The sequence below is a fragment of the Terrapene carolina genome, unplaced genomic scaffold (assembly GCF_002925995.2).
Source record: "Terrapene carolina triunguis isolate 2854851 unplaced genomic scaffold, T_m_triunguis-2.0 Scaffold26, whole genome shotgun sequence".
Lineage (NCBI taxonomy): Eukaryota > Metazoa > Chordata > Testudines > Emydidae > Terrapene > Terrapene triunguis.
In genome coordinates, this window is record NW_020664377.1 from 1,999,284 (window position 1) to 2,021,787 (window position 22,504).

The 22,504-nt window shown below is 45.6% G+C and overlaps 1 protein-coding gene across 2 annotated transcripts in view; it reads left to right on the forward strand.

Moving 5' to 3' along the window:
- LOC113406342 (probable ubiquitin carboxyl-terminal hydrolase FAF-X) overlaps nucleotides 1-22,504 on the forward strand; it is a 183,448-nt gene that overhangs the window by 154,616 nt on the left and 6,328 nt on the right. For both annotated transcript variants that reach the window (XM_026650666.1, XM_026650667.1), the window contains 4 exons: nucleotides 4,978-5,107; nucleotides 7,833-8,018; nucleotides 15,383-15,603; nucleotides 18,081-18,169. In XM_026650666.1, coding sequence (XP_026506451.1) covers nucleotides 4,978-5,107; nucleotides 7,833-8,018; nucleotides 15,383-15,603; nucleotides 18,081-18,169 — 626 coding nt within the window. The remainder of the gene's footprint in view (nucleotides 1-4,977; nucleotides 5,108-7,832; nucleotides 8,019-15,382; nucleotides 15,604-18,080; nucleotides 18,170-22,504) is intronic.

Genomic DNA, 22,504 nt, shown 5'->3' on the forward strand with positions numbered 1-22,504 from the left:
TCAGTAAAGCAGACATCTAATGTCACCTACACTTTTCTGTAGCTTTCTCTCAGGGATTTGTCTTACTCGTGTTCAGAATTTATTTAAAGGAGAACTGGAAAGACTCACTTAGATCTCTTTTGACTCTGCTCCACATAATGCCAGAATGCTTCAAGAGTTATTCTTTTGTCTGACTAGAACAATGGATGTCATCTTCTCAGTCCAAGAGATTTTGAAACCTAGCTCTTGGGTTTGATGATGTGATTGTAGAGCAAGATTCTTGAAGTTTAAGGCCAGAAGGGACCATTAGATGATCTAATCTGACTTCCTGTATATCACAGGCTGTTAAATTTCACCCAGATACCCTTGTATTGAGCCCAATAACTTGTTTGACTAAAGCATAATTTGTGTTTGGCTAAAACATACCTTCCAAAAAGGCATTCAGTCTTGATTTGAAGTTACCAAGAGATGTCAGCACTTCCCTTGGTAGTTTATTGCAGTGGCTGATGACTATCTACCCTCACTGGTCAATTAAATTTAGAAATTAGGCACTATTTTTTATCTCGCTTCAGCTTCCAGATATTGTTTTGTTATACCTTTCTCCACTAGATTTAAGAGCCTGTTCAGTACTCAGTATTTTCTCCCTGTGAAGGAATTTATACACTGTAATCAAGTCAACACTTGTTCTTTTTTAGATACACTGAAAAACAAAGGGCTCAAGTTGTTTAGCTTAAGGCATTTTCTCCAATTTTCAACATCCTTTTTAAAATGTGGACACCAGAACTGGATGCAGATGATACCAAACTGGGAGGGATTGCAACTGCTTTGGAGGATAGGGTCAAAATTCAAAAGGATCTGGACAAATTGGAGAACTGGTCTGAGGTAAACAGGATGAAGTTTAATAAAGACAAATGCAAAGTACTTCACTTAGGAAGGAACAGTTAGTTTCATACATACAGAATGGGAAGAGACTGTCTAGGAAGGAGTATGGCAGAAAGGGATCTAGGGGTTATAGTGGACTCATACTTAGCTTGTGCTCAACAGTGTGATGCTGTTGCAAAAAAAAGCAAACATGATTCTGGGATGCATTAACAGGTTTGTTGTGAGCAAGACACGAGAAGTCATTCTTCCGCTCTACTCTGCTCTGGTTAGGCCTCAACTGGAGTATTGTGTCCAGTTCTGGGCACCGCATTTCAAGAAAGATGTGGAGAAATTGGAGAGTGTCCAGAGAAGAGCAACAAGAATGATTAAAGGTCTAGAGAACATGACCTATGAAGGAAGGCTGAAAGAATTGGGTTTGTTTGGTTTGGAAAAGAGAAGACTGAGAGGGGACATAACAGTCTTCAGGTATCTAAAAGGGTGTCATAAGGAGGTGGGAGAACTTGTTCATCTTAGCCTCTAAGGATAGAACAAGAAGTAATGGGCTTAAACTGCAGCAAGGGAGGTTTAGGTTGGACATTAGGCAAAAGTTCCTGTCAGGGTGGTTAAACACTGGAATAAATTGCCTAGGGAGGTTGTGGAATCTCCATCTCTGGAGATATTTAAGAGTAGGTTAGATAAATGTCTATCAGGGATGGTCTAGACAGTATTTGGTCCTGCCATGAGGGCAGGGGACTGGACTCGATGACCTCTCAAGGTTCCTTCCAGTCCTAGCGTCTATGAATCTATGCAGTATATCAGTATTAGTCTCATCAATGTTGTATACGTTTCAAGTTGCTGCAAGTCACCAACTAGATATTACAGTGACTGGTAATGTATCAATAACTAAGACACATTCTGGACACTCTTGTGCATTCTTTTTATGCCTCAAATTCAATTGCAAAATCAGATTAGTAGCTACCACAGTCACTCTTGGCTCCACAAATCAGGGTTTATTTCTAACGTGCTGGGTCTCTGCTTTGACAGAACCTCCAGTCTTTAATCCTAGATGCTGACCAAGTTTAAGGTGGTCAGAGCCACATCTGGATTGTGATGAGTCAACTTCTTTTTTTTATTATTTTTTTGGTCATGGCCTGCCACAGGATAGCACTTTTTAGAAGTGCTGAGAGTGCTGCTTCAGCTTTGGGGCTTTTCTCTTACTTGTTCTGACCATGAGTCACAAGCAGAGTGAACGATGAAGTTATGATCAGAGGAGCACTCAGTAGAGTCTAGGAAACATTTCATAAAGCTGTAATCAGTGCAAATATAAATGGTTTGCCATTACTGATTGGAGCTGTTCTTCGGGTGAAGAGTCTAGTTAATTGGTGTCTCAAGAAGTATCATTGTTCAGTTTGTCTCAGTGTAGACAGACAATTGTCCAGTGAGAAGGCATGAATACATCCACTGCATTTATTTAGTAGAGTCTTACCTCACAATGTCTGGAGAATCCATTATGGATTTAAGTCCACTGCCTGTGGGTGGAAATCCTAGCTGATAATGGCTAGTGAAAGTCAACATTGAGTTAGTAACAGGTTGGATTGATTTATTAATTCCTTAGTGTAGGGTACAGAGCTGACTTTATGAAATATGCTGAGGTACAACTGCTGCTTAGGGAAGCCATTGCTTGACACTGAAGTCATAGAAGGAAGCAGAAGACCGTGTTTTCCAGCAGTTTGAGCTCAGAATTGGGAGTCTGAAACTTGGTTTTTTTGGTTTGTTTTTTGGAACTTGAGGCTTTGCCGCTCACTCGGATTTTGGACAAGTCACTTTTCTCTTGCTTCGGTTCCCTCTCTTCAAAATATGGGTACCATTTACCTATAATTCTTGAGAGACACTGAGGATTGATAGTGTTTGTGAAGTGACTTGAAGATGTATAACATGATATATAAAGGCTAAACATTCATCCAACTATCACCCAGTCTTTCAACTCACCTTTATAGGAAAATGAATCAAGAAAGTGGTGGATGGGAACTGTTTGAACCAATCTCTAGATGAAGACTAGTGCCCTAGAACGTTCCAGGACTGCCCTGAATGATCGTGAGGCTTGCTGTTTTGTCATGATACAGAAAGAACCACAAACTCTGAGGACTTACTATTGGCAGTTCTTTGCAATGAAGCAAGGTTTAGCCTTTCAGTACTATACAACAAAGGCCTATCTTCTGGATTGAATGACCAACTGTTTCCACCATCTGTTTAATTTTGTGTATTAGGCAAGGTGGGTGAGATAATATCTTTTACTGACAAACTTCTGTTGGTGAGAGAGGCAAGCTTTTGAGCTACACAGAGCTCTTTCTCAGGTAGATTTGAAAGCTTGTCTCTCTCACGTACCTGAGGAAGAGCTCAGTGTAGCTCTAAATCTTGTCTCTCACCAGCAGAAGTTGGTCTAATGAAAGCTATTACCTTGCCCACCTTGTCTCTAATATCCTGGGACCAACACGGTTACAACACTGCATACAACAATGAAAAATACCTAATTTTGTGTACGTGTACGTACACACACAAAATATTCATTAAAGGGGTGAGAAGCTTTGGGGTCCTTTTTAGCTCATCATTGAGCCTGCATGATCAGGTTGCATCACTGACAAACACCATGTTCCACCTCCAGCTTTCTAGGAAAATTCACCTCTTCCTTCCAGATAAGGATATGGCCACAGTAATGCAGAGATTTGTCATCTCCAGGTTGAATTATTCACTGTGTCAGAAGCTGACTATGTAAACAATTCAAAGGCTCCAATTTGCACAGAATGCAGTTGCCCTCTCCTCCATGAGATAGGGTTGCCAGAAGTACAGCACTCCTGTACTTTACTCCCTCCACTGGCTCCTGCTCCTTCTCATGCCAGTTCAGCGCGTTGGTCCTGATTGGGAATGCCATTCAGGGATCATATCCCAGCTACATTAGAGACCATATCTCCCATTTCTGACCTGCCAAGACAGATACACCCTTGGACATTGCAAATCACAAAGCCTAGAAGGAAGCATATCAAAGCTGGAGTTAAGCCATTAGTGGTTGAGGTGACCCAGCCAGTGAACAAACTTACACAGAAGATGGGTCTAATCAATAGTGTGACTACATGTAGGGAATGCTGCAAATCCTTTGATAAACCTTTTCTGCCACAATCAAACCCTGTTCACCCTATCCCCCTCCTCCCCACAAAAAACCTCAGTAAAATTAGGGGCGGGGGGGGGAGGACACCCACACTCAGATAGTGCTTCCCATAACCAGAGAAAGGGAGAAGAGCCAAAGACTTAATGAAGTTCACAAGGGTACCTCACTTATACCAGCTATGATCCTGTGATGTGCTCAGGTAGTATAGTGATGAGTACCAGTGCTAAATCTGGAGAGGTTTTTCAGTATGTTGGTATATGAACTTTTACTTAATATTAAAATTAACTCTTAATTTTTTCTCCAGGGAATTAACAGTGATGTCCTTTAATTCTTTACTTTATTGGAGGCTGTTTACTCTTGCTAAGGAACATCGATTATTTTTATCGCATTATCTATGATGATTAGTCACATTCTAAATATACAGGTCACTCATTTTAAATATATAACTGGATTTATTCTCCGATAGTTCAGGTCTATCTTAAGTTCTTAACTTCTGGAGAAGATCAAAATACATGCAAGCAGTTGTTTTTCCCTTAAGTCTATGTTTCTAGTAGAATATCGCTTGCCCATCCTCCTTTCTCACTAGTTATGAATGGGTTTTTCTTATAATTATAAATTTTTACTAAAAAAAAAAAAACCCTACTACTATAATTTGGGTACTTGTTTGTCTTTCCCAATGTATGTACTGCATCTTAATAGGAAAGCAGTGAATATTTTTCTTTTGTCGAGTACTGTGGAGCATTCTTATTTCTCTCACTTGGGACCCAGTAATTGAAGCTGTCATAGAATTTCATAGACCTGTTTTTTTTAACTATTCCACTTTAAAAGGGCTTCACCTTATACTAGTTCGTGCATGAAAAATGACACCTAAATAGGCTGACAGTATAATCAGGTATTGAGCTCCCATGTATGGATTTACTGAATGGAAACTGTTCAGGAACTGCCATTAATGTTAGAACTTTTTTGTTTTGCAGGCCTATGATAACTTAAGTTTGAGTGATCACTTGTTGAGAGCAGTACTAAACCTTCTTAGAAGGGAAGTATCTGAGCATGGGCGCCATTTGCAACAGTATTTCAATCTGTTTGTGATGTATGCCAACCTAGGTAAGTAGTTTATGAAATATGCTTAATGGTGTTACTGTAAGGCACTCTGTTTTTACATATAGGAAACTAACCATGCTGACTCAAGTAATGAGATGACCAGAATCAATAAAAAATTGCAGGCCATATTGTAATTGTGGGGGTGTTAATACTTTTAAGAATATTAGGTACTTATGTAGCACTTCCAACTGAGTATTTCAAAACATTTCTGACAATGGGTGTATGAAACTTCACAACACTTTTGTGAAATAATGTCCCATTTTACAGTTGAGTAAAGTGAGGCATAGAGAGGCTAAATGGTTTGCCCAAAGTCTCACTAGACTGTGCATGATCAGTGTGGTCTAGTAGTCAAAGATTGGGACTATATACTTATAATACCAGGTCAGCAGAAGACTTGTTAACCTTGAGTAAGTCAGTTAACCTCTGATTCCTCTATCCTAAAATGGTGATAGTATTATTGTTTTTACAAATAGCCCCCTGCCAAATTGCTCCAGGTGCTGAACATCATATCACAATTTTAAATTACATTAAAAACTTTAGTACATACCTTCGAGGGGTGGGGGGGAGAGAGGTTAATTAAAGTTTGTACAGTGTTTAGACAGCGTAAAGTGTTTATATAAAGACTAAGCATTGTGATGAGTCTCACAATTTGTTACTCTAATCATGTTGCTGTGGTCTTATTATAATGAGATAAGCAGTTATGCTCAGACAAAAATCAGCTTAGCAAATCAGTTACTTTGAGGGGTTCTCTAACTTAGGGTGACCAGATGGAGTGTGTCCCACGTTTCGACCGCTGGCAGGGACTGACTGTTTATCTCTTCTCCCCCTCTCCCCTCCCCCCCCCATGTGTCCTGATTTTTTTTCTTTCCCTCATCTGGTCACCCTACTCTAACTACATCATGCAACCAATTCAGAGAGCCAAGCTTAAGAATTGGACTTAAACAAGCCTTGCAGTCTTGGGAAACAGAAGATTATTTTCAAATCTAGATATTGATTTTTGGGGCAGTGTTTGCCTACAGTGGCTCTTTATTTTTACTGTACTGAATATGTGGTGGCTGTTTACTCATTAAATAATGTAAGTTAATAATTTTCTAATGACTGATGTTGATGCAGTATGGTGCTATTCACTATCATTCTTGACCTGCTGCTTTCTGATTGGCTTGAGTGCTTACCTATTTTGTGCTTCAGTCAGTCAGCACAGTTTATCCATTGGTGACATTTTTAGTTGTTTACTGTGATTTGATTAATTAAGCTTGTCCACAACTGGATAAATCTTTTCCATTTAAAATGTCAGTTTTTTGTGGTCAGCAATCTGAATGACTGAGCGTTATATATGTTATCATGAAGCATAAAGTTACTGTAAGGCATGTTTTCACTCCAGTAATGATCTACAACTTAGATCACTTCGGATTCTGATTCTCTCCCAGTCTGATACAAGTGGGCATTACCTTTCTTTCTGCAAAGTATTGGAGACAGTTGAGAGTCATGACGCACAGTCAACCTGTGGAACTCATTGCCAGGGGATGTTGTGAAGGCCAAAAGTATTTAAAAAAAAAAAAAAAAAAAGTTCATGTAGGATATGTCCATTAATGGCTATTAGCCAAGATAGAGATGTAATTCCATGCTCTGGGTGTCCCTGAGCCTCTGACTGCTAGATGCTGGGACTGGACAATGGGAATGGATCACTTGATAATCACCCTATTTTATTCATTCCCTGGGCTGTATAAGTAGGGGCATTGCCAGCAGATCGAGGAATGTGATCATTCCCCTTTATTCGACATTGGTGAGGCCTCATCTGGAATACTGTGTCCAGTTTTGGGCCCCACACTACAAGAAGGATGTGGAAAAATTGGAAAGAGTCCAGCGGAGGGCAACAAAAATGATTAGGGGTCTGGAGCACATGACTTATGAGAAGAGGCTGAGGGAACTGGGATTGTTTAGTCTCCAGAAGAGAAGAATGAGGGGGGATTTGATAGCTGCTTTCAACTACCTGAGGGGGGGTTCCAAAGAGGATGGAGCTCGGCTGTTCTCAGTGGTGGCAGATGACAGAACAAGGAGCAATGGTCTCAAGTTGCAGTGGGGGAGGTCTAGGTTGGATATTAGGAAAAACTTTTTCATTAGGAGGGTGGTGAAGCACTGGAATGCATTACCTAGGGAGGTGGTGGAGTCTCCTTCTTTGGAGGTTTTTAAGGCCCGGCTTGACAAAGCCCTGGCTGGGATGATTTAGTTGGGAATTGGTCCTGCTTTGAGCAGGCGGTTGGACTAGATGACCTCCTGAGGTCCCTTCCAACCCTGATATTCTATGATTAAGCTTGTGGCATTGGCCTTTATTGGAAGACGGGATACTGTGCTGGATGGACCATTGGTCTGATGCTGTATGGCCGTTCTTATGTTCTTAGCGACTGATCTCTAGTTATGTGAGCACTAATGAGCACCATTGTGGAAATGTTTTTGTTCACAATTCTGATGATATATGCAGTTTTCAGCTAAACCATAAAATAAGAATCTAGTCCAATTTCTTCCCCCTGCCCCCATCTCCCTCCCAGAAGGAATGTATAACTGAGAGCATGAATAAGAACCAGCAATGGAAAAATATGACTTTTTTTCAAATTTTTCAGAATTTTTTACCAAAAAATCCAACTATATAAGAACAGTAACAATTAAGCTTATAAAAACATATTGTTGTCAGTACTATCCATGAGGTGTAATTTTTTTGTCCCCTCTGAAGGTGTAGCAGAAAAGACACAACTTCTGAAACTAAGTGTACCTGCAACGTTCATGCTTGTGGCTCTGGATGAAGGCCCAGGCCCTCCAATCAAATATCAGTATGCTGAACTGGGAAAATTGTACACTGTAGTGTCACAGCTAATCCGTTGTTGCAATGTGTCATCACGTATGCAGTCTTCTATCAATGGTATAGTGAATTTTACAAGTTTTCTTTAATTGAAAACATTGGTTATAAGTTAGTAAATTATTAGTATATGTGGTGTTTCACTTTTTATTAAATGTACTTATTGGAGCAATAGTCTTAGGGGGGTTGTTATATATTATATTTAGCAGTTTCTTACATTTTGCAATAAAGATTTTCCTGATTCTGCAGCGGCCAAATCCTATCTTGATATACATATCCCACTAAAACTACAAATCATTCTCCATTAAGTCTATGTAGGCCTTTTAAAAGAACACAGTTAGGAGGGTGAAGAGGAACTATTAATATCAAACCTATTGCAATTAGATGTTTTAGTTTATAAAGACTGGGCTAAATTCTTCTCATTCAAATTAATGGAGTTGAACTGACATACCTGATGAAAATGTAACTAAAACTTAACTCTGCTGAGCCAGCGCCCCAGGAAAAGCCCAAGATCCTGCAGCCTGGGGCACTGGCCAGAAGGAGCCGAGCCTTGCATGTGCCAAAGCCTCGCACAGCGCTGGCACAGGGAAGCCTCTGCACCCCTCAGATAAGCTCTGGAGTGGCGGGAGGGAAGCGATTTCCATCCTGTTCCCATCCCAAACCTGCCCACTCCACCGCAGCCTCCTTGACAGGGGCTTAGCACCCTCTTCATTCCCTTCCTCCCCATGTCCTGGGTCCTGCCTCCGTCCCCTAGGCCCCCTCCCCTGCTGAGTCACCTCTCTGGCCAGGTTCCATGAAGCCCCTGCAGTCAGATTCCCCTGGGCCCTGGTGCACAATTCATCCTTGAGGCTTAACCCCTTCTTCGAGTGATTGCTCCTGTGTATTCCACAGGAGGTGTTCGTGCTCGCCACCGTGCACCGGTGCCGGAAGTTTTTCCTTTAGCAGTACCAGTAGGAGGGGAGCACCGCTGCGACCCCTGGAGTGGTGCCTCTATATCGCGCTATAAGGGGAGCTGCGCACTCCCCCCACCCTCAGTTCCTTCTTGCCACCAGTGAAGGTAGTCGGAACTTTGTGCTCCAGTCTTGCTGTAGCCCTTCTAGTAGCATTAGTACTCATCTTCTCCACAGCTGGATAACTTCTTTAGTTAGTTGCCTGGTGCGGGGCATGCCCTAGGCTTCAAGTCCTGTGACTCCTGTCGCAGTTCTGTGCCAAGAAGCGACCCGCACACTCAGTGTCTTCGCTGCTTGGGTGAGGCTCACGTAACCGATCACTGTAAGATCTGTAGGTCGTTCAAGCCTCGAATGAAACATGAGAGAGAGATCCGGCTGCGGGCCCTGCTAATGGAATCTGCGTTGGCCCCGGCACCGGCGCGCCAATCGGACTCGGCACCGAGTACTGCATCCTCGGTGCGGAGTGAGGCGCCCTCCACCAGTCGGCACCACTCACCTGCTAAGAAGCAAGGGAAGACTCAGTGGCGCCAACAAAAGGACAGGGGTGAGGCCGGACCCGAGTTGGGCAGCCCAAAATCCCCCTCGGGACCCAGACCTCCGACTCCCGCTGAGCGGAGTAGCCCAGTCCTGTCCGCACATGCCTCTCCCGTGGTGAGGATGCCGGAGGCTGCACAGGCCGCACATGACAGCCTCTCCCTCCCAGTGCCGGGTGCGCTGCCTGAGATGGGCCCCCGGTCCCAAGGGAAGCCGCCGTTGGGAGCCCACCAGCCCTCCCCTGCAAGACACAGCCCGCGCTCTGAGGACTGTGCGCCCTGTTCGACGAGGTCCTCACACAGCTCGTGTCAGGCCTCCACTCCAATCAGACTGGTTGACTCGCCCGCGCAGGAGTTTCGAAGGTCCTCCACTCCGCATCGGAAGCACAGGCATCGAGACAAGCGGCGTCGACGCTCCTCTTCAGATAGGAGCTACAGGAGCAGATCCCGACGCCATCGTTATGGACACTCGGGCTCGAGTGCCCGCTCCGCCAGACACCATAGACGGAGCTCTCCTCGGCCGTTACCGGCACCGAAGCGTCGTAGCTACAATTGCAGCTACAAGAGCAGCACTTCGGTTGAGTACTGCTCCTCATCGTCGTCGAGGTCCAGATCTCGAGGCCAGCACCAGCATGACCGTAGACCCTCCCGTCGTTCCTACGGCACCGTGCGGTCAACAGCAACCTCGGCACCCAGCCGCCTGTCCCCGAGTCGCACCGGGCCCCAAGAACAGCCTGCACCGCTCGGCGCTCAAGCCGGTCAGTGGCAAGGGGCACCATGGCAGGGCCAATAGTGTCAATGGGCACCGTGGCTGCAATTGCCTGCCCAGGCGAGACCGCTCGGTCGCCGGGGCATCCCAGACCCATTCGGTGTGTCTCTCCCTCTCCCCCCCCCCCCCCCCCCCCCCCGTCAACAGAGTCAGAAGTCGACGGGCACCGAACCGGCGGCACCGGGCCCAGACTCAGTCTTGGGAGTCGAACCAGCAGCACCTCCCGACGACTTGGTAGCCGGACCGGCACTGGAGGAGACCATAGCGGCACCTCCGTCCGTTATACAGGAGGACTTTAAAGCTCACCAGGAGCTCCTCAAAAGGGTAGCCTCAAATCTCCAACTCCAGACTGAGGAGATGGAGGAGCTATCGGACACCCTTTTCAATGTGCTGTCCTCCTCGGCACCGGGCCGTGTGGCCCTACCCCTTCACCAAGGTGTGGCCAACATAAAGTACTTTGTTCCGGCTAAGGGACATGAGTACCTGTACTCCCACCCGGCACCTAACTCCCTGGTGGTGGAGTCAGTCAACCATCGGGAACGCCACGGCCAGCCTGCACCCACCCCCAAAGACAAAGACGCCAAGAGACTTGATTATTTTGGCAGGAAAATTTATTCTTCTGCGAGCTTTCAGCTTTGGGTGGCCAATCACCAAGCCCTGTTGAGCCGCTATGATTTTAACTTGTGGGGGTCTCTACCGAAGTTCGAGCCTCTTCTCCCAGAGCGAGACAAGAAAGAGTTCAAGGCTCTGGTTGAGGAAGGGGCAGCAGCGGCGAAAGCAGCCCTCCAGGCCGCCTCGGACGCGGTGGACACGACATCCCGTTCTATGGCGTCGGCCATATCCATGCGAAGGGCGTCGTGGCTTCTCCTGTCTGGTCTGTTTGCAGAGTCTCAGTCTCTGATGCAGGACCTTCCCTTTGACAGGAAAGCACTGTTTGCGGACCAAACCGATGTTCGCCTGCATGGGATGAAAGACTCCCGTACCACCCTGCAAACTCTGGGCCTATATGTCCCGCCAGCGAAGGAAGAACCTAGGCCGCAGACCTCCGCTCCCCCCGCTGGGGGCAGATATGAACCCCCTCCTAAGCAACCGAGTGAGCAGAGATGCAGGTCTCAGCGTCAGTCCCGCTCAGCCCCGCGACCAGGCCCTTCGAAGGGCAAGAGGCAGGGGAAGAGGCGGTTTTGGCTCTTTTGCAGGGGGTCACCGGGCCTGTTGCCACGGACGCCCCCCAGTTAATAAAGTTCTGCAACCATTTATCTGCGTTCAGAGTGCAGTGGTCCCATATAACATCAGACCAGTGGGTCCTCAGCACGATTTCCAGGGGCTACATGTTGCAGTTCACCTCCTTCCCCCCCCACTACCCCCTGCCCCGGGAGGACCTCGGGGACCGGGAACATGCCGCCCTCCTAAACCAAAAGGTGGTGCGCCTTCTCAACCTAGGTGCGGTGGAGAGGGTACCGGCGGAATTTCAGGGCAAGGGATCTTACTCCCGGTACTTCCTGATCCCAAAGGTAAAAGGCGGGCTCCAGCCCATCCTCGACCTGCGGAACCTCAACAGGTTTATGGTCCTCTACAAGTGCCACATGGTATCCCTGACCTCCATCATCCCCTCCTTAGACCCGGAAGATTGGTTTGCATCCCTGGACCTCCAGGCTGCGTATTTCCACATCCATATTTTCAAGAGTCACAGGCGCTTCCTCCGCTTCCTGGTAGGGTGGGACCATTACCAGTTTGCGGTCCTCCCCTTCGGCCTTTCAGCGGCCCCCAGGGTTTTTACCAAATGCATGGCAGTGGTGGCAGCCCACCTCCGGAGGAACGGGCTGCAAATTTTCCCTTACCTGGACGATTGGCTCCTCAAGGGCAGCTCCCGGTCCCAGGTGCAGGCCCAGATGAAACTTCTCCTGTCCACATGCGCAGGTCTGGGCCTAGTGGTGAACGAGGCCAAGTCCACATTGGTACCTGTTCAGCGCATACGCTTCATAGGGGCTCTGCTAGACTCCCTAGAGGCCACAGCCTCTCTTCCCCGGGACAGATTCGAGACACTCAAAGGTCTCGTAGCCTCAGTCATGGCCTTCCCCGTGACGACGGCAAGGGTATGCCTTCAAATCCTAGGTCACGTGGCAGCATGCACATCCATTGTGCAACATGCCAGACTCAGAATGAGGCCCCTCCGACTTTGGTTGGCCCCCCAGTATTCCCAGCCCAGAACAAACGCTGCCCCCAGTTCTGCTCCAGGGGCGGAAGGGGGGGGAATCTTGGATGCATTCCTCCTCCGGTGGTCAGACCAACTGTTCTATGCCTTTCCTCCCTTCCCACTGATAGGCAAGATTCTGGAAAAAGTAAAGGCAGACGGTCGAGGGTTATCCTCATAGCCCCGGATTGGGCCCGTCAACATTGGTACGGGACCCTTCTGCAACTTTTAGCAGCCCCCCCGCAGAGGCTGCCACTTCGCCCAGATCTCCTCTCCCAGGAGAAGGAATGCCTTCTCCACCCCAACCTGGCAGCGCTCCACCTGATAGCGTGGTTGCTCCATGGTTAAACGAGGAGGAGGGAAGGTGCTCGGAGGATGTAAAACGAATTCTGTTGGAGAGCAGAAAGCCGTCCACACAGCGCATGTACCTTGCCAAATGGTCTAGGTTCTCTAGGTGGGCGGGAGAGCGAGGCGCCTCCCCGTCGTCCGCATCCCTCCAGCTTATTCTAGATTACCTCCTGTCCCTTAGGACTCAAGAACTAGCTCCTGCCTCCCTCAGGGTTCATTTAGCGGCCATTTCGGCCTTCCACCTTCCGGTGCAAGGTCAATCAGTGTTCTCCCATCAAAAGATCTCCCGCTTTCTAAAAGTCCTAGATCGCGCATTTCCGTACGCGAGGGCCCCGGTCCCGCAATGGGATCTGAACCTAGTGTTATCCCGCCTCATGGGTCCTCCCTTTGAACCCTTGGCCACGTGTTCCTGGTCCCACCTATCATGCAAAGTGGCATTTTTGGTGGCTATCACCTCAGCCCTTCGGGTCTCGGAACTCAGGGCCTTGATCTCGAAACCCCTGTATACGGTTTTTCACAGGGATAAGGTCCAGCTTCGTCCACACCCTGCTTTTCTCCCGAAGGTGGTCTCCACCTTCCATATGGATCAGGACATTTTCCTGCCAGTACTCTGTCCTAAGCCCCATTCCTCTAACGAGGAACGCCGCCTACACACGCTAGACGTACATAGAGCGCTGGCCTTCTACCTGGACCGAACCAGGCCGTTCAGGAAGTCCTCGCAACTATTCGTTGCGTCGGCCGAATGGATGAGGGGGCAATCAGTTTCCACCCAGCGCATTTCCCGCTGGATCACCTCGTGCATACGTATGTGTTACAACTTGGCTGGGGTTCCCCCGCCGCCTATAGTGAAGGCGCATTCTATGAGAGCTCAAGCCTCGCGGCTGCCTATATAGCCCACATCCCTATCCAGGACATATGTAGGGCGGCCACGTGGTCCTCTGTCCACACTTTTTCCTCGCGCTACGCGATCATCTCCGAAGCACGGGATGACGCCAGGTTTCGTAGGACGGTACTCCGTCCCGCTAACCTTTAAACCCCTACACACCTCCGTCAGGTATAGCTTGGAGTCACCTACTGTGGAATACACAGGAGCAATCACTCGAAGAAGAAAGGACAGTTATCTGTTCCGTAACTGGTGTTCGAGATGTGTTGCTCCTGTCTATTCCACATCCCGCCCTCCTTCCCCTCTGTCGGAGTTGTCTGGCAAGAAGGAACCGAGGGTGGTGGGAGTACGCAGCTCCCCTTATAGCGCGATATAGAGGCGCCACTCCAGGGGTCGCAGCGGTGCTCCCCTCCTACGGGTAGTGCTAAGGAAAAAACTTCCGGCACCGGTGCACGTGGCGAGCACACACACCTACTGTGGAATAGACAGGAGCAACACCTCTCGAAGAACGCCAGTTACGAAACAGGTAACTGTCCTTTCCTGTCCGCGCTGTAGCCTGGGGACAGGAGGCAGCTGTTAGCTGTCTTTCGACACTCTGCAGGCAGGAAGGGACAAGCTGCTTTCAGGCATGGGGGTGGGGGGGAGAGGGTAAGGGATGAGTTCTGCAAAGACACTGGTCAGGTCACATACCCGTCCCCTGCGGCTGGAAGCAGCTCCCGTCCCGTCCCTTCCCTCTCGCACCGTGCCGAAAGGCTGCTGCTGGCCACATTCTGGTGTAAAGCCTGGCAGAAATCAGGGAGGGGGCATGTGACCCTGCATGCTCACCCTCTCCCCCCTCCCCCGTGTTTCCTCGGGACGATGCAGTGCCACGTACCAAGAGAGGTGGGTCCGTCCCGGGGGCCCAGCCAGGCATGGAGGGCAGAGAGTGACTGAGACACAGACACAGACACAGAGACACCTCTCCCCATATGAATTCTAAAGCCTTAAAGATAAGAAAGTATTATGCAGTATTTCTTTTTAACAGGAGCTCAGTCAACTTGATGTTAATTTGAATGTTTGTACTGCATATCTCTGATTGCCATTGAACTCGCTTGAATATGAGTGATTTTACCAGGTGTCCCTTACTCAGCATAGGGAAATATGGTCACCCAAAGTATAATCCAACTAAAACCAAAACACCAGGAGCAAAGAAACAACTTTTCTTTGTACAAAACAAGTCCACAGAACTAAATCCCCCCAACCTCAGTTCCTGCACCGCCTCTTATCTTCCTCACCAATGACCACCCCCCTCCAAAAAAACCATATGCATCCGAACCATCACACACACCCTTCTCCCAATTGTCAGTTGGATTTTGCAGCATGCTCTAAAATTAAACAGATTTGGGCTTATTTTAGAGAAGTGGGACAATGAGTGTATTCCAAAGTTGAAGGGCCCTCACTGAGGACACCCTGCCAACAAGTCATTCCCTTATATACCAGAGGAGCTCCAATGCTTTCAGTGACCTCAACTGTGGTAATGCCCCACAAAACAAGAGGTAGTTCACACAAGTCCCCTGCCTCAGTGTCCTAGAATCTAGCTCTTTATACCAGAAAACTTTTCACAGAGGAGATAGTTTATTGTAAGGTCAGTATCTTATTTTAAGTCTTTCCATTGACTATACCATGTGTCTTTCATTTGTTAGTCCCAGAGTTTAAATATGTATTTGTTTATATTAAAAAGTACTGTTTCATCAGTATTAATTGTTTGTTCCAGGTAATCCCCCACTTTCAAACCCTTATGGTGATCCTAATTTATCGCAACCTATAATGGCACTTCAGCAGAACGTGGCAGACATTTTGTTTGTACGAACTAGCTATGTGAAGAAAATTATTGAAGACTGCAGCAACTCAGAAGAGACCATCAAATTGCTTCGTTTCTGTTGTTGGGAAAATCCTCAGTTCTCTTCCACTGTCCTAAGTGAACTTCTCTGGCAGGTAAAATAAAATAAAAATCAGGGAAGGAGATGGGATAAGCTTGGGCATATGTAAGTGTAAAAATATGCCATATAGGGAGAGGTGATATTCATGTGAGAAATTGTATTGATATGTGATAAATAAACTTCTCTTTGGATGCCTTTTGCTAGGATTTTCTCTTGGGGCTTCATATTGAAGTACTGTAGAATTTCCCCCAGATCCTAAAAATTAGGAGCCCCAAGGGCAATGATAACAGGATATAGCACAACCAGATCAAACTGGCCTTTATGTGTCACCACCAACAAACTGGCTAGTTCCCTTCTAGCCACAGTCAGCAAAGGAGCTGCAGTTTCATTGATTCATGTCTTCAAGTATCCTTTTTTGTTTCCAGTCAGTATGTTGCAAAACTTCAGTGTACCTGCTAGGTCATCTGCTCAGTACTGTTTTTTAGCTGGCATGCCCATTCCAGTGAGAACATTCTTCATATGCTTGATGCCAAAAGATCTTAGGGGGGATTATTTGAAGTGAACTAAAACCCTTAGAAAGTCCACCCTACTTAGTTTCCTTTGGCAGCAATTCACTGGGCAGTGTTATTACTAAAAGGACTGTGTCTAACTAGGTATCATGCATCTTTTTTGTTATTAATACATGAAGTCCATTGTAAAGCATTTAGGGTTCCTACACACTCCGTATGCCTGATCCAAACACACACAAGCAAAGAAACAAAAGTTAAGCTGCCTAATGGTACCTACACTCCACTCACAAGCACCCACCTAACCTTTACCACAACTACTGTGCATCACAGACCATGCACCATTTTCATCTTTCGGCATTCACCCCTTTACCAGATTTCCCCCCCAACTCTATTGATTATGGATATTGGGTGTAGTAGTAGTAGTTTAATAAAGGATGATTTATTACAGGTCAAGGCCACAGTTATCCTTGTGGCATCTTACTGGCTAAGGCAGTTTATGTGTACCCCCTTCAACCAGTCATACTTTCACATGCCAGGCCCCTCCCATCAACCATCTGGGCTTGTGAGAGTTGGGTTCTTCCCATCAACCAGGCTTGCATGCACAGTATGTAAACTTCCAGTTTTAATGTGAATAATGGCTAAAAATTACCTTAAATCCAACACTTAACAAACCCTCTCCTTTGCACTGGCTTTCTCAAACCCACTTCTCTGGCAGGTTCTTTGTAGATAGCTCTTAAAAAGCATTGTCTGTCATCAACAATGAAAATTTAGGCCTGCCAAGGGAAATTTTCAGCCAGAACCCAACTTGAGACTTCCTTTTAAAAATATATGAAGAGAAACCAAACAAAATCCACACAGAAAATTGAAGGGAGTACAAACTAACTTATTGTGAAATTTCACACCATTTGGGCCACCTACTTTTAAAGAGAAACAGGAAATTATTCCCTATTTTAAGTCTATTTTAAAATGCAAAGCTAACCATGAAGCTGCTGCCAGGCACCTTCATAATGACTTCGCTTTCCATCTTCATGCCAGCCATATCAAGGCTCCCTTGGTTAGAGTCAAAGCTATGACCATTGCCTATCTGACGTGTCTCTCTTGCAAAGGTATGCAAAGCAGCTATATAGTCCTCTCACACATATACAAAGCATATTTATTTGGATTCAGTCTTAGGAGGGGATCTGGTTTTGGATTCCAAGCTCTACTCTAGAAACTCTTTCCTAGGTAAGGAAGGTCACATTTTCCCACCCCAGTAGAAGTTTTGTTTTACTTTTGGATGTCACTTATTTTAAGTTGGACTAGTTTTATTCCCTGTGACATTTATATTCATCATATAGGTTGGAGTGTCCAGTGGTATCTTAAACAACATTGACATTAATATTACTGCTTTTTGCAGCTATTTGCAGTTTACTTTTTCTTTTGGGATAACCTTTATGCTGCTTAATCTCCAGAAGCAAGAATTGTAATAGAAAGTATTTTCTTGTTGTTCTGCTTCTCTGAAGCTATATTTTTCACACAGGATTTTCATTCACCCACCTTCCTCCCCTCAGAGTTTGGGTGTCACATTTTTTGAGGGTTTTTTTTTTTCTTAGCTTCATTTTTAGTCAGTTTCTTTCCTTTTTAAATCTCTCTGCTGGTCTTGTCTCCTCAGGAGATTCACATGCTATACAACTGAGATAACTGACTGGAATGCTGAAATGTCAATATTTATATCTTGTGATAGAGGGGAGGTTATGTGCAACATATAGTAAGGGGCCTGGTTCATGTCCTGTGCAGTGCTTGCTACCACCACCCCAAGGAATCAAAATTCCCAAGAGCTGAGGGAGTTTTGCCAAACACATCCTGGGGAAGCGAAGGCCCCAGATTGACAATAGTGTCTGAGAGAGATCACCAGAGAAGCAGAATTGAGTATTCAGAATATGAATATTGCAACCATTTCAAACTCATGCCCCAGTTATCTTTATTACAACATCATGTTTTAAGAAACATTTTTTTCTGAGACATAATTTTCACTTCTTTTAAGGTTGCATATTCATACACCTATGAACTTCGACCTTACTTGGATCTGCTTTTGCAAATCCTGTTGATTGAGGACTCTTGGCAGACCCACAGGTTAGTATTCTTTTTTTTTTTTATTTTACAGTAGAATTCCATCTTTTCATAATTTGGGACTCCCCTGTTGGACAGTTTTTCTTCCCAACTAAATGGTTCTGCTGATTAAGAGAAATGGACTTAAAAAATCTGAAAAGACTTAAACTCTACTAATCAAAACACAAGGACAAAACTTTTATTTTCAGCTTACTTCATTTTTATCCCTACTTTTAAAATTAGGCAACTTGTGTATTTAAAACTTGAGCTTAGAATTTCACTTTTTTTATAACTGGCAGAAAGCTATTTAGCTACTTAACACCAATTGAATACATCCCTCTAAAAGTGGAACCTTTACTAATATTCCAGTTAAGCAGCAGTCATTGGTACTCAGTGTCATTAGGCTAGACTGCTTCCTTGGAAACATTTCAGTAAAGTGGCTGTTCCATTTAAGAGGAGTATACTGTGGTAATAGTGGTGTTATTGGTCATGACACATTCCTATGTGGATAGGACTATTACCTTTGACACACATGAAGTTGGGAGAGTTGCGGTTTTCAAAGACATTAAACATTCTACATTAGTTCACATTTTAATAGACTGTTGTCTCTTTTAAGAGTGTCAAGTATTCAAACCAATTTGAAACACAATTCTCACCGATTGAGAGAATAAGGACTTTTTTAAATGACCATTAAAATGCTCAATTTTTTTTCTTTGCGATTTTATAAATACTGACTTTTTTTTTTTCTGGTAGCCTCAATCAAAAGCACTGTACAAACACAAAAGAAGGGACTGTCCGTGCCTCGGAGAGCTTTCAGTCTGAAACAAAACAAACAGTGTCATGGAAGAGGGGTACAACTTGCAGTAAATGTGGTCTAGGTGGTAGTTGGCCATGTTTTGAAATACAGCCACTGCTTTATAGCTTGTGTGTGGAAATATGTTAGTAGTCAGATTTTAGTAAATCATTTGAAACAGTGTTACAATGAAAACTGATTGCAGTGATGAAAATATGTGAGGGGACCCTTAAGTCATTCCCTTTAGAGTTGGATTGGACTTTTTAGTTCAGCTGCTATCTGGACATATCCCTGAAGACCTTCTCTGAGAAGACAGTGGTGTAGCTTGCTGTGCTCCAAAGACTGGGGGCTGATCTTTTTTTAATTAATTTATTTATTTATAAGTCTTGATTTACATGCTGAGAGGAAGTTGTTCCCAACAAACCTTCCAGGATATGTCTACAGTACAGAGGGGAGCCTGGCTCCCAGCCCAGGTAGACAGAGTTTTGCTAGCTCAGTTCGAGCTAGTGCACTAAACATAAGTGTGAACATTGTGGCACCAATGCAGACCTGGGCTAGCCACCTGAGCTTGGACCCAGAGTGTAGCATGGGCTTGAGAGCCTGAGCTGTCATCCAAGTCACATCATCCATGTTGCTATTTTTAGCGTGCTAACTTGAGCCAGGCTATTATGAATCTGTCTACCCAGACTTCAGTGTAAACGTTCCCTAGATTCTGAACCCCTATATGGTGTGTCAACACTTGCATATCCAACTCAGCTAGATGTATAAAGTTCACATAGTCTTTAGCTTAAGAAACACTCTTGGAGATGGAAACAATTTAATAAGACACAACATTAGACCTGTGCAAAAGTGCTGTGTAGGTTTGGGATTCTGAATAGTGTTACTGCTTTTCATATGTCCAACTGCTGGATTTTCAGCATTTGAAATACGAGTTTAACTAGGATTTTTCAAGTATGCACACTGTGGATCTCACTGTACATGTTCATGCACCTCAAGCATGTTATATCAGAGTGTTTTGAGTAGCAGTGTCCACTGGGTCTGTGCCACCTCATGCTCCCTTATGAGGGTATATAGGGTGGAGTGATCACAGCCATCTCCCAGTTCCTTCCTATTACCCATGTGCACCCCACTACTTATTAGTGTTTGCTGCCATTCAATTTCACTGATCTACCTGAAGAATTTGTTTTTCTTTCTTTCCACTAATAAGTGGACTGCTTTCAATTGAACCGCTTCAAAAAAACAAGACCACCTTCCTGTACAGAGGGTTTAGGCACTTTGCATCAACTGCCACACCTCAAGGCAAACTAAAAATCCCCCAGCTTTGAGTCCTGCCTAACCCTGTGATGGTCTTATTCCACTCACCACTGGGCACAGTCACTACCAGTTTTGCCTTGAGGAAAGCCACATACCATACCAGTGCTCTGCTACTGTGGGGGTTAGGAATAAAAGCTCAACCACTAGCATGGCTCAGGAAAGACATGGTCGCATGTTACCAGCCAGAACATTCTCAGTCTTGCAGGTGCTGTCGTGGGCACTGTTGGTAGAACCCTGAAGTATATACTGGCAAGAGTCTACATCTCCACCCGAGATGTCCTCTGTGTGGAGATTGGCACTGGCACCTCTGCTACCAAGATCACCCCATGTTTCGGCACTGCCACTTGAAGAGATGTGCTCCTCATCACCTTCACCTCATTTTTTTTTCAGTGTTCAGCAGAGATCTGTCTATCCTGGTTGCAAGCATTAGGCATTCCTAAGGAGGTGCAATGCACAATAGAGGAGCTGTCTGTCAAGGGAATAGAGCTCTTTGGTAGTCAAACAGATGAGGTGTTCCACTCACTAAAGGACTCTTGGGCCACACTGCAGTCTTTAGGGATATACACAAGTCCGATCACAACTGAGAGAGAACACCCTCCTGCTCCTAAAGTAGGCAACCTGAAAAAAGACTCAGAAAAATGCCCCAGTACTCCAGGGGCATTTACACTATCCTTCTCTGTAATGCACACTGCACCTGTTCTGAGGTAGCAGGTTTGACAGAAGCGTTGAGAGCCACTCCAAAGCCTGTCTAGAGCCAATCATTACCTCAGCAAGCCAACTTTGCCTCCTTCCAACTTTGCCTCCTGCCTGGTCTGCAATTACAGAAGACAGATGGATGCTAGACGACATTGCCCGCTGTCCCATCCATTTCCAGTCCTTTCCCCTTGCCTACCCACTTCCCCGTCCCTCTTCAGGGACCCTTCTCACAAGAGCCTTCTGCTAACAGAATTAGCCTTGTTGCTTCGTCTAAAAGCCACAGAGGAGGTCTCTCAAGAATACAGGGGAAGAGGCGTCTAGTCCTGATATATCCTCATTCCAGAAAAGACGGTGTCTTCATCCTGTCTTAGACCTGAGAATTCTGAAGTATTTATATATATATATACACACGCGCGCTCAGATTCAGAATGGTGACTATTGCCTCCGTCATTCCATCCCTTCTGACTCAAGACTGATTCATGGTTTTCAGCTTACAGGATGTGTACTTCCACATAGGTACTTTCTGTGGGATAGGTGGATGGCTAAGCCTCACAGTGGAGTCCATTCATTACCAGTACAAAGTATTACTGTTTGGACTCTCCATAGCACGCACAATATTCACAAAGTGTCTGCTGTTGTGGTATCCTATATGAGGAGAAGGGACATTCATATCTACCCTTACCTGGAACGATTGGCTGACCAAAGGTGGATTCCAGCAGAAGAGCTTCATGCCTGAAAAATGCCTTCTCCCTTTTCATCCAGGTAGACCTCCTGGTGAACTAAAATTGTTCCTCACTCCATCACAAGTGAGCAATCATAGGAACTGTGGTAGCCTCCTCACGTCACTCCAAGGACAAGTTCCTCTTTGCAATGACTACTGAATGGAATAAAATCAAATCTGGCCATGACGACAGTGCAGACCTGTCTGACTATTATCTGACACCACTTGCTAGACTTCACCTGCGACTCTGAAGTCAGTCTATTCCCCAGTAAGACACCAGATGTTCCACCTCGAGTCATCTCAGAGCGGAATTGGTAGCTAGACCCCAAAAACATGTGGAATACCCTTTTCTGCTTTCCCTTCAACAGTGACACTAATCTCAAACATGTCAGAGACAGGTTGGGGTGGTCACCTGGACCATCTGAGATGCAAGGCACCTGGTCCTAAAGTGACATGAAATTCTGCATAAAAGACAACACATCTGCAGTGGTCTACATAAACACACCAGTGTGTGCTTATTACCCCCGTCCCAGTGAGCGATCATGTTATGAATGTTGTCAGCAACACAGGATAACCCCAATGGCTCTTCACCTCCCAGGAGCCAGCAACAGCCTAGAGGACTTCTTAAGCAGACAATCACTCACCAATTATGAGTGGTCACTGCAGAGCTCCATCATCCAGCAGATATCTCGAAGTGGGAGAGTCCCACAACAGACCTGTTCACCAGGGAAAACACCAAATGTCCAACTTTTGCTCTTGGGGGATCTGTGGAACTGAAGCCTCACTTATGCCTTTTCCCCAATTTTCCCAGAGTAATATGTAAGATCAGACAGGT